This window comes from Centroberyx affinis, unplaced genomic scaffold (genome assembly GCF_046629955.1).
Source record: "Centroberyx affinis isolate AG114_WGS23_722 - 3 ecotype Tasmania unplaced genomic scaffold, CSIRO-AGI_Caff_v1 ptg003711l_1, whole genome shotgun sequence".
NCBI lineage: Eukaryota > Metazoa > Chordata > Actinopteri > Beryciformes > Berycidae > Centroberyx > Centroberyx affinis.
Window position 1 is genome coordinate 491280 of NW_027281601.1, and position 12966 is coordinate 504245.

Here is a 12966-nt window from a genome sequence, read left to right on the forward strand (position 1 = left end):
TTATATAAAACAGCCATAAACAGGAGGAATGTAATATATTGCTCTTAATAATAAGACACCCATATTCTCTAAAATTAAACGACCATACCACTCAACCTAGTGAACGCAAAATCTTGCACTTAATGTATTTAAGCAGATAGTAAAGCAGAGAGACGTACTGTTTTATCCTCCATTTATGAACCTTGTGGCTATCTGTGCTTTCCCATGCCAAGTGTGAATCATGACCTTTGCAGCCTCCAGTACGGCTGCCTCTTCCATCTTATACTCCATGTTGAGAAAGCATATGCTCAAATATCAAGCTCAATTTTCTTGCATATATATTTCCTCATGCCTGCATCCATGGTTCATTATCATCATCATCTGGGAGAAAAGCAATATGACGAGAAACAAGGAGAGGAGATCATATAGAAATGTGACCTTGTCAATCCAGTCACAGCACTTTATTCTATTCACACGGTGCATTTCATTAAAACAGAATATATAATTTAATATCAATATAAAACTCCATTTGTGTATATAAATTATGCATTCAATACAGCAGCTCTGATATATACTATTTAGCTTTGGTACAGTGATATGTGTATGTGAGTGGGTGTGTGTTGTGTGTGTGTGTGTGCGCACATGCTTGTATGTGTGTGAGTGTGGAAAGCATATCCTGTGGGCAACATCAGGGGGAAGGAAGGGGTGTGAGTGAGAGAAGGTGCAGTGTGAAAAAAGGTGTGTGTGTGTGTGTGTGTGTGTGTTAGTAAGTGCGCGTATGCATGTGTTCACGCAGGAACAAAAATTGCATCAATCCATCCGTCAGCGCAAGCATGTGCGTCAGTACTGCGCGCTCCAGGCCTGGGCACTGAGGTTGGTGCAGCTGGGAGGATGGCAGGCACCATGGTGGGGGGGGGGCGGCACCATGCAGCAGTACCCCGCCTCCCCACCCGCCCCGGTCATAACGTTACTCTGAGGATAGGAGACCGACACGCCGCCCTGCAGAGAGACAGAGACAGAGACAAAGAGAGAGAAAAACAGAGAGAAAAGGGAGTCAAGGGAGAAAGTTGGGGTTATGGTGTAACGTTTTTGCCATCTCAAGCACTTTCTGCATTTCTTCGGGGGCTAACTTGAGGCAGGACGACACCTCGGGGTGCTCTGTGTTTACCTGGACCACGCCACACTGATGAGAGGCCATGGGTGAGTAGGTCCCCAGCACCGCCTGGCCTTGGCTGTGGGAAGACTGCTGCACCCCCAGGGCAGGAGGGTAACCTGCCGCACGTACACATGCAACACATTATTAACAGCATATTTCATCACTTTATTTTGTTTAGCTAAAGTTTAACGAGCAGTAAGCCATGAGAATCTGTGCTGTGCAGTGATTTTAGAACAGCTAAGAGGCGTCGTTAGGTACAATGTGAAGCAGAGGTACGGCAGTAACACACCAGTCTACGAAAAGAGAAGGCAAATGTTCAATAAATCTTTTATTTTTTAATCAATAATAAAATAATGACAGTAATTCCATGTTATTCTTACGCCAAGCAATATAGTTCTAGTACCTGATTTAGTGTTGGTTTTAGTTGGGCACATTAATATTGAAGTTAATACAAGGTGTTTATTGGGTATTTTACAACGGCTTCAAACGTGTCTCAGCCAATCAGAACTGAAGTTTTACAAATTCTAATATATGATTGTGTTTATATTGCATTGTATATCTTCTTTCTCTCTCTCTCTCTCTCTCTCTCTCTCTCTCTCTCTATGATGAATAGAAGCAGCAGGAAAGAGACCGGTTCACTGTGAGACCCTCAAGACTACATCTCTGACAGTGTAACGGCCCCCTCCCCTACTACCACAATCTCTCTCTCTCTCTCTCACACACACACACACACACACACACACACACACACACTGGCAGTACCTGCAGGCTGTGCTGCTTGGTTGTGGATGTGCTTGGTAGGTGAGACAGGCCTGCATGGCTGTTGAGTTGAGGTAGGGTACTGGCCATAGTAATACAGAGGCACCTACAGGAAAAATAATCCAATATGAAAACAACATTACCTTTATCCTTACTATTATTTTACAGAACGTATGGCTGGATTCTAGTGTCAAAACCCATGTCAAAGTGCAAAATCCATTTGAAGAAATTACTGTGAAACCAGTATTTAAACCAATCAATGCGGCATTAATACATAATACACAAAAGCAGGTAAAATGTAATACATAATACATGACTATGAGGCAATGATTTTATGGTCTCCGTCAGGCAAGAGGTGAAAAACAGTAAAATGTGTGTGTGTGTGTGTTATCCCTACCTGAGGTGAGGGTTGGCAGTAGCTGGGGGGGTTGGCGGGGGGAGGAGGAGGGGGCGGAGCTGCATAGATGTAGCCGTGACTGGTAGGGTAGTGGGGCGGGGCTTCCCCTGCTGACTGACAGTTCACTGTTACATGAGCAAACTGCGAGGAGAGCTCTTCAACCTGTCGATCAGAGAAAAGATGTCAACACACAGACACAAACACACACACACTGCACTAACTGTTGTCAGAATATACAGTGATACATACTGTGGAGTATGGCTGTGAAGGAGTGACTGTCAACATCTGTGGAGCTGCATAAGAAACAGACGAGTACTGAACCACCTGAGAGAGAGACAAATGGACAGAGAAAGAGACAGAGAGACAGACAGAGACAGAGAAAGACAGACAGAGAGAGAGAGACAGACAGAGAGAGAGAGAGAGAGACAGAGAGAGACAGAGAAATGTAAATGGCAGTGTTGTGGTGCAAATTTACATGCAACACATACAGTATGTCAGACATTTCCTATTGTGTGTGGGGTACCTGTTGCTGTTGCTGCTGAGAGGGGGGGGCTGGCAGCTGAGGCTGGCTCCTGATTGGCTGCTGGCTGTCAGGGGGGTTGTACACAGCAGGGGTTCCATCAGGGTTCAGGAAAGGCTGGCCTAAGAGGTCAAAGGTCATTTTAAGTAAAGCTAAGATCTCAGGGTACACAAGTGTGTGTGTGAGTGGTGTATTCTAAAAGTTTGTCGGAGTGTGTGTTATGTACCAGTTTGTGGGTTCACTAGTATGCTTCCTGGTGGGATCCCGTTCTCCATGATATAGGAGTTAGCTGCCGGGGCCGACTCTTGTGGGATGGGAGGAGAGGAAGGGTGGGGGCAAGTGGAAGACACTCTGAAAAGAGAGATGGAGCCTGCGAGAGAGAGAGGGAGAGACAGAGAGAGAGAGAGAGAGAAAGAGAGAGAGGGGAGAAGCATGAGGGAAAGAGGGAGTAGAGATGAGAAAACAAGAGAGAGAGCAAGGGGCAAGAGTAGAGGAGGTCGAGAGAAGAGAGGAGGAAGAAGAGGTTGAGTACAAGGCCTTTATTAACACTACACAGAACAAATTCAATCCATGATCTCCCACTCTACATTTTCTCAGTCCAATACACAATACATACTCCGCCCCCAGCTGTCCTAAAAAGTACATATTGTGCACAGCCCCATAGCGCATTTGTGGTAATGACACATAGTTCTTTCTGAATACCTGAAGAAGAATGTAGGTGTTGTGTGAAAATTTACAGCTATGGTGTGAATTTTCACATAATAGAACTTTTTCTGCCTTTTATTAATTAAATACTGCTCAAGAAACAAAAGACATGACGTGTAAACAATGATTTTCTCAAGTGCTGTAATCTGCGATGAAGATTGATAGTACAGGTACAGAGGAGTGAAGTGTCTCACCCCGACTGACCAACCTGAATTTGTGTATTGCTGCGGTGGCAAAAGCGCTTTGTTAAGAAGCAGCTAAACATGGTCACATAGGGGTTTAAAAAGACGCACCTGAACCCCGTGTGTCCCAGCTGTGGTTGGCAGCTTGGCGGGGTTTGGGGGCCGGACTCGTCCATTGGTAGGAGGAGTCAGAGTCGGTGCTGCTCCAAGGTCGGGGGTCGTTGTTATAGCGACAGTCTGTCTCTGTGCTGCTCTGCCTGCTGCTGCCCGTCCAGCTGGAGCCTGAGTTGTCACGGCTCCCCCTGTGGGACACATGCAGAATTATCCCGCAACCTTATTACAGCAGCGTGATTGGATAAGGAGCATGTCATTTATGTGCATAGGGTACAAAAGGGGCATGTGCACCTGCCGCTACATGTTGCCGCACATGAGGCCTCCTTGAATTTTTTATTTTAACATTATATTTTATATATATGTTCATTATATTTTTCTGTAAAGACTTTACCATTATCTTCACATCAACTCAACAGGGCAAGATTGCCATGAAAAAATACTTTACAGATAAGAGGGCATTCTGCCCCCTGCTAACAAAACAAAAATGGGTCTTCTTTCTGCTTGAGGCTCAGTCTCCCAAAAGCTCTGTGGCAGCCAGGCTGACCAGATTAAGATGATAAATGACTACGTATCTGTGCAGACAGAGGCCTACCTGAAGAGCTGCCTTTTCCTCTGGGTCTCAGCATATGGGTTGTACTCCTCCACAGCCCTGCACACAGCAGACACACACACACACATTAAATTCTAATCTAAATGCAGTAATAAGCTGAAAAGGCACATGAAGAATACACTGCAGGCAAGGTTACCTGATTTCTGCGCGGGCGTTCTCCTGGGTGCACAGCGGCTGTAACAGCACGGTAGAGAAATTAGTGATTCTCTCTGTCTCTGTCTCAGTGTCCCTCTCTCTCTTTCCCTCACTCAATACTCACCTCCTGGTTGAAGATTCTGTCTCGTGCTTTTTGGTACTCCTCCTCTCTCTCCTCCATTGACTTGCTCTGCTTCTCCCGTAAGGGATGGAGTCTGGGCTGAAGGAGGATGATCAGAACAGGTCAAAAACAACATAGACAGGATACGATCAATGTCAATCCTAGAGAAATTCCTAAATTGACAGCTATACAGATAGAACAGCAAGTAGAGAGTCAGAACGACATACGAATGTGAGGGACAAACACACCTGGTCATCTGAGCTGTTGTCTCTCTTCAGAATAGCTTTCCACTGCTGGATCTCCTCTGTCTTCTCCTCATGCACCTCATCGAGAAAACGCTGCTCCGGTCTGTGGACAAACAAATACCTGTTTTTACACTGCAGTAAACATTAACAGGCATAGATTTACATGCACATACACCCAGATGTGCTTACATGCGTGTGCTGCAGGTCTTGTTGATGATGACAGCCTTGCCTGTCTGGTCTACATTGTGCTCCATGCCAAAGTAGGCCGCCACCCGATGGACCAGCATACGATGGTAGGACGACATGTGGGGGAACTTCTTAAAGGGACTGAGAGACAGGAGAGATGGAGAATGAATGGGAGGAAGTGAGAGAAAGAGGGAAAGGGAGGAAGTGAGAGAAAGAGGGAAAGACAGGGGGAAGAGAGGGGCAGAGAATGCAAATGAGAGCGTTGGTGAGGGAGAGTGAGAGAGAGAGAGAACGAAAGAATGACGTGAGAGAGAGAGTGAAACAGGGAGAGAGGGAGGGAGGATAAATAAAGGGAGAAGAATAAAGGAATATAGGGACAGAGAGAGGGAGGGAGAGAGAGAGACATAAGTAGAGATTGATGATACTTTTTTGACTACAACTCCAATTACGTACCCTGTGGCCCAAACACACCCACATAAACTTAACTGGCTCAATTTATCAAGCAGCACACTAAATGCGTTGTATGGACAGAATTGTAATATATGCAGTGAAAACATATTTCAGATGCACATAAGGCAGTTTTAATAGCATTTAGTATGCATACAGGTCCACCTACAGATGCACAGTTAAATGAGAACCCAAGATCATGTACTCTCTTTCTTTTTTTTTCTTTTTCTCTCTCTCTCTCTCTCACACACACACAGACCTATTGCTGGTGATGAAGTCGATCATGTCCTGCTCCAGTTTAAGCAGCATCATGCGGTCTCTGGGGTTGCTGTTGAGGGTGTCAATGATAAACTGGTGCAGGTCTATGCCAGTGGAGTCTGTGTACTCCACACTGGGCTCTGACAGCGAGAGAGAGGCAAGCAGGACGCATTAGAGGACAATAAAGACCACACTGCCACATTAAACACCAAGGTAGAACTACATCTAAACAGTGGCTCTGAATCCCATTTTATTACACAATACTTTGCTCTCTTTCTCTCTTTTTTGAGAGATCAATCAGTCACACAGACACACACACACACACACACACACACCTTTGGATAGTGAATGTTTCTTTGGGTCTTTGCTTTTCTCCAACTCTTCCTCTTTACAGGAAGTCCTCTCATCGTCATGGCAGCTGGACAAGATGTGTTCTTCTACAGAAGCCTGAGAGGGAATAAAAGAGAGAAGAAAAGTAAGGACTGGTATTTGAGTATTATGATGATGATGATGATGATGATGATGATGATGATGATGATGATGAGGTGTGTGTGTGTGTGTGTGTATTACCTGACTGTCTTGGGCCCAGTCTCCAGGTGGGGAGGATTCCTCACATATAGCTATACTGCGCACCAACCTCCCTTTGGGCTGAAACACACACACACACAACAAAACACATTCATAATGTATACACACTTGATATTTCAATAAGAATGAATAATGTGAGGAGGAGTTTGTTTTAGCTTACCTTAACTTTCCTCTTTGGTTGCACCTGGTTACACTGTTTCTGTGAGTCAAGACATAATTTATTATCAAGTATGTGTGTGTGTGCGTGTGTGTGTGTGTGTGTGTGTGTGTGTGTGTGTGTGTGTGTGTATCGGGGGATGCAGAATTGTGATATGGTACATTGCAGTTATAATGGCCTGTTGCGGGCAGAGTCACTCACCTGCTGCTCCAGCTTTCTATTGTCATGGTGACCCTCCTCCTCCCCTTGATTGGTGCAGGGGGTCAGACAGGGCGGAGGGGAGGGGTAGCTGATGACATCACATAATGTCGGAGCACAGGATTCTGGGAGGACGTCCATACTTCCTACAGCCACCTCAGTCATCCTTCAAAACAAGCACACAACATGGACGATGAGGATGAATGTGTGTGTTTGTGTGCTTTAGTGTATTTGTAAAAATTCTGTGTATGTGTGTGTGTGTGTGTGTGTGTGTGTGTATCTAACTGGTAACTTTGTCTCGGTGTGCATGAGTGTGTGTGTGTGTGCACGTGCATGCACACTGTACCTTTCTGGAAGTTGTTTACTGTTTAAGAGCCTCACAGGTGAATGATGAGGTCATATATCCCATGTTCCCACAGGGCAGCTAGAAACGCAATTATCCTCTCCAGCCGTCCTCTCCTCTATCGTTCCTCTCTCTGCAAGCCCTTTAGTGGTCGATGGAAAAACAGCCTAAAGAGATCGAAAAACAGGGGGAAAGAGCTCTAGTGGCTATTGTACAACAAAAACACCACCACACTGTCACACACACACACACACACACACACACACACACACACACACACACACGCACACTCACATCTCAAATAGGGTAACAGTTGTCAGTGCGTAAAAGCATAGCTGCTGGAAATGACATCAAGTAGCTACACTTGTGTATGTGAGTGTGTATGTGTGTTTTGCGTGTGAGTGTGTGTGTTTTGTGTGTATATGCCACTGGACCTTTGTCTGGGCATGCTGAAAGCATCCCATGGCCTGACCGTTAATTGCTGCTTGACACACATTACTGTAAGTGCGCCTGTGCATCTGTGATCGTAACATATAGGCCTTTGCTTAGATGTGGTATTTGCATGTGTGCTTACATGTGTGTAGCTCATGTGAGTGTATGTGTGGTGTGTGTGACTGTGTGTTTGTGTGTGTCCTCGAGCTTTTCTTAGAAACAGCAGCTGTGGAGTGTATCATCCGATCCGCCAGCACTGATATTCCCAGAATGCCAAGCTGAGCCTCTGATCCCAGTGGTGAGAATATTGCGCAGACCAAACATACACACACGCGCACACACACACACACACACACAGAAGAGGAAGTGGCATTCCGCGCTATTCTACAAAGGAACAACTGTTTTCAGTGGGCACACATTCCACTGTAACACAGAGCTCAAGGGGACACTTACTCCTGTAACACAGGGGACAGAGGAACCAGCAACTGTTACAGTAGCACGCCTCAGAGGATGCAAATTCCCACAACACTGTTACTCAATACCAGACTGGAGATAATAGCTGCAACCAAAGCAATGCTCACTTCCCGTACCAGCTACATAAGACACAATATTTTGTAGCAGTGTCCCCCCTGCAAAAAAAAAAATTCTCAAGAGGGGGGGGAAAGCTTCTGGAAATGCATTTAGACCATGTAGACTTTCCAGTGAAATTGGTCTTGTTGACAATTCATCGTACCATTTGGGGTACACTGCTTTCTAATATGTACTGAATAGTCTCCATGTAGCCGGATGCCTGACTCTGCAGCTCATCTATATCTCTATTTTGGCTCAGGGGTCTACTGTAGTCTATAGGAGAGCAAATGGCCAAGAGATAGATGATCACTGTACAGGACATTAGGGCGGCGGAGTGATTAGGGAGGCTGTGCTTCAACCCACAGGCTCAGGCTCAGGTTTAAGCCCCTGTGTCGGCAAGCCTCTGCCCTGCTGAAGTGTCCTTGAGCAAGACACTCAATCCCTACCAGCTCCAGCAAAAAAAGACAGATCTCCTTTGGGGAATCAATAGAATCCAATAAATCCATGTATAAAATAAGAGAAAGCATACTAGTATCGCACAATAGTATACTAGTGCACCTCCAGCAATAGCAAAAAACAGAGAACCGACAGAGGAAGACAGAGGAAGGAAAGGATGGCATGGAGCAGAGGCACTATAGAGAAAACAAGAATAATGGGAGGCAAGGAAAGGAAGGGATGAAGAGGGATGAAGAAAGAGTCTGTGGGGACTTTAAAGGTGAAGCAGGGTGAGGCAAGGCGAGAGAGAAAGAGAAGTGAAGAATCAGTGATAGAGAGGCTTGCGGGCACGCTCAGTCTCCGGGCTTTTCAGCAGACGGCAATGAAGAGGGGATTTGTGCGGAGCTACCAGTTTTGAGCTGAGCGCTGCAGAAGCGGCCGGCCGCCCGGGGAGAAGGTGTGACACGATCATTAGCGCGTGACGGATGGCGGCGGGAGGCAGGGAGCGCCAGTACCCGCTACATCATCATCCATCTGCTGCTCTCCCCGAAGCCTCCAGCCTCAGAGCCACTTACTCACCAGGACACCTTTCTTCTCCAGCCAAAAGCTGCCTGGCTCATCTACACTGACACACAGGCAGACCAGTGGGAAAATATCCAAAACCTGCTTTAGATGGCCTTTGTCAGCTAAACTTAGTTATATAAAGTCCCCGGCCTAATACAGTCCTCCTGTTTGCATGTAATTAGTCCACTGATGAATCCACCTTTGAATACCATGGCTATAATAATGAATGGGTCTGGTATAATGGAGCATTGAGCTCTATTAGTGTCTGATATATTGTACCTAATATGCTTAGGTTGACTGCGTTTCCCTCTCCACTTGTACTAATTCACTGGTACATTTTTCCATCTGTAAGGGCATTCTGGTCTGCTTCCTTTTCATTTGTACTCTTGTATCTCTAGAAAACCTAGTGGACATCACTGCCTGTGGTCACAGGAGCTGCTATTTGAGATTTGTCTGTGAGATCAGATCTGAATTTAAAGAGCTGAGCTGAAACTAAAACCGAAACAGCAGGGATCTTGAGGCAGACACAATAAAAAGCTGCCGATGCTTTATTTAACCAAAATCTATTTAGGCTTCGCCCCTGAGCCTCTTGGTCTATTGGACTGCATCCCGTAACTGTATAGTATACAGTATAGTGTATTTCAATTTTTTTTACTTACTAATGTGATTTTGATTGTATTTTTGCTTACATACATTGCTGCATGTTGTTGGCCTGCATATCTTATGCTTGAATTCTGCTTTCTCTCAAGAGCAATTTTTTATATATCCCAATGGGACTAGCTGGCTAAATAAATGTTGAATAAAATAAAATGAAATTATTTTTTCCCCTTCAATATAGGCCTAAGCTTAACGAAGAATAAGTAGGCCTACAGATGTGAAATGTGGGTTAACTCGTCCTTTGAGGTCACCATTACCTGGGCGCAGAGATGTTAGCAGAGCGACTTGTGGGTTTGACAGGTGTCTTGTTTTGCAGCTGAATTCAGACGAAATGGGTAATAAAAAAACGGATCGAAACCAGTAATGGTAACTGGTGATGTAAAGGGGCTAGTTCGCGCAAAACTAAGCTTTATGACTCTACATGACTAATCTCCTCGTTGAGTGCGTGCCAACGTGTTGGTTTTAACGCAGCTCGCGTTTGAAAGGAGGATGCGGTAAATGGGCTAAAACAAACAGGTGTCATCTCGTGCACAACTTTGTGGCATCCGGCTGACCCAAATAACGGGACGGGTCTTAGATAACGGTGTTCTGGATACCGGTGGTCCGTCTTGTGCGCGCTAGTTTGTGGATGGGCTGCCGTGCCAGGCTGGCTGTAGAGCCGTGTTGTCGGTGAGAGCTGAGGGAGTGTGTCGCATTACCGTGACTGGGCCAAGCTGACACACCGGGCTATTTTTACACCGGCCGAGAGGACCTCCTGCTCCGGGACTTCACCCTACTGTCAGCTGCATGTGGAGGTGGAGGACAGCGGACAGCAGAACACACAGCATGACTATAAACTTAATCTGAACTGAATATACCGAGAGAGACAGAGAGACAGAGAGAGAGAGAGAGAGAGAGAGAGAGAGAGAGAGAGAGAGAGAGAGAGAGAGAGACTCTTCGTGTTCTTTGATGGAACAGCTCACAAAACAAAATCAGAGGAAAGGTAGCAAAAATCGCCGAAACTCGCCTGTTCCTCGCCGCCACACACACACACACACACACACACACAAGCAACGACTAAGAAAGAAAGACAGTGTACTAGCATATGAAAGACATAGAGAGACAGAGAGTGGCAGAGGCAGAAAGAGATAACTAATTGCTCCAAATACCTCAAATAAAGACATGTCGCTCTCTTTTCGTGTCCAACTAAACATGGTAAGCAACATTTATCCCTCCTAGATGACGGCTATCATGCAGCAGTATCTCCGCATCTGACACCCAGCGGATCTGAAAGCTAACGTTAGTTATGCTCCGGGCGCAGTTACGCTAATTTACCCATTCAGAGTAAAGTTTAAGCTAAATAAATGTTTCCTGTGTTGTTGTTTTTTTCTTCACCACCTCCAATTCACGATCCGGAGTGTCCGTTACCGTTAAAAGTCCCGATAGTAGCCTATGAGAAACTGTGTTGACAGCATCTGAACAACATCAACAAATAGAGCAAGCAGCGTCGATGTCAACAAGCGAAGTGAAAGACTCGAGGAAACATAAATTGTCATCACGGTAGGAAGAGACTCGTCGTGGGAAGTCGTGTCCGATATCTTACCGTGAGGTGATGTCTTCCTCCGCGGGCTGCCGGTACCGACGGGCTTCTTTACAGTGTGTGTGAGGTCCGTTCCTCCTCCTCCCGCCTTTTGCCCGTCTGTCAGAGAGGAGGGCCAACGGCTCTGGAACCCTGAGCCACGCGCCCACACACCGGAATGCACGAGACCCAGCCCCTGCCCACCCACTCCTCTCTCTCTCTCTCTCTCTCTCTCTCTCTCTCTCTGTCAGTGTCTGTTTCTCTGTCCCTCTGTCTGTCTCCCAATTCAATTCAACTCATGAAAGTTAAGAAACAATATTGCCAAATCGATAGATATTACAGTTACATAATTCAAAATTCAAAACATGATTGAAATCAAAATTCAAAACATAAATTGAAATCATAAATAATGGGTAAGATGCAACATATACCTTACAACAGGTCACTTTTATATTGTGACAATAGCAATGGCCTATCGGCCTACTATATAGATATATATACTAATATATGGACTATATATGATTACAATGCTGTCTCTGTCTCTCTCTCAGTTGTCTCAAATCAGTCACTTTACTGGCAGTGAAAAGTAGCCTATATAGAATGCAGAATTTCAAGGACCACCAAGTAGGCTAGACAGTCAAACTCGATCGAGATGGTTGATTATTTGGCTTGAAAACACATACTTTACAATAGAACACCAATATCTCAATAGCCTATTACAACAGTGTTTAACAACTCCAAAAAAAGATATGTTGTTATGCAAAGCATCTAAAAGCCAGTAAGGTCATATCAGACATTGGTGCGTATCTCTACTCTCTCTCTCTGTCCCTCATACATACACACACACACACACACACACACACACACACACACACACCTGCTGGCTGGTGGTTTTGGCAGAATGGTTGGCATGTGCGCGCGCGCGATGGAGACTCAGTGGCGCTTATTTCCCCGATGCGCGTGCACAGAAATACCGCTTGTGCTGTGCCCTCTTATATAAACCCGTCTACGTAGAAAGTGCACAGCGGAGTGTGTGTGTGTGTGTGTGTGTCATGCTATTACATCAGTTCCAGCGCCTCACTGGGATGCAGTGATGTTTGTTTAAAGACTTTACTGGAACTGGGATATAGTGTCAGGGATGTAGTGGAGGGTAAAGTCACTTTACCCTATTAGGCTGACATAAATCCTTCTGATATGAAATTCAGATTAACATCATAGTAAGTACCAAACTCATGTTAACTAATCCCTAACGAAAATAAACACTATAATATCACTGTAATAGCCTTATAAGGACTTATAATGTGTCTGTGGTACTCCATAGTCATTTTATAGTGACTTTGTCGTTCTTTTTATAAAAAAAAAACTAACCTTAATGCACTTCATGGTATTCCTTATTTCCTATGATATCACTATTATAGGTTTGCTGTGAAATTTGTATAGTAGCCTATCTTCTGAAAAATATTATAGTATAGAGTTCTTTTTATCAAGGGATGTGAGGGTAATTAAGGGAAAATGGTTTTCTTTAAATGTAACTGATTTTTGTTGATATTAGTGGGTGGTTGCCATTTGTATTTACGATTACATCATTCCATTACATTGCTCCAGACTAATTCACACCATTGCTTATGTATCTGCTCGTGTAGTCATAGC

At 45.0% G+C, this 12966-nt stretch overlaps 1 protein-coding gene across 1 annotated transcript; it reads right to left on the reverse strand.

Moving 5' to 3' along the window:
- Positions 1-425: 425 nt before the first annotated feature.
- On the reverse strand, positions 426-11445 carry arpp21 (cAMP-regulated phosphoprotein, 21). The gene is made up of 20 exons (XM_071540765.1): positions 11341-11445; positions 7104-7267; positions 6761-6923; positions 6563-6601; positions 6385-6462; positions 6150-6261; positions 5816-5954; positions 5113-5250; positions 4927-5026; positions 4682-4777; positions 4559-4596; positions 4405-4461; positions 3810-4000; positions 3038-3181; positions 2815-2933; positions 2541-2615; positions 2292-2453; positions 1898-2000; positions 1148-1251; positions 426-978 (listed from the first exon to the last, which is right to left on the reverse strand). The coding sequence occupies exons 3-20, from the start codon at positions 6920-6922 to the stop codon at positions 820-822; spliced, it is 2016 nt and encodes a 671-aa protein (XP_071396866.1). The 5' UTR covers position 6923; positions 7104-7267; positions 11341-11445; the 3' UTR covers positions 426-819.
- Positions 11446-12966: the final 1521 nt, after the last annotated feature.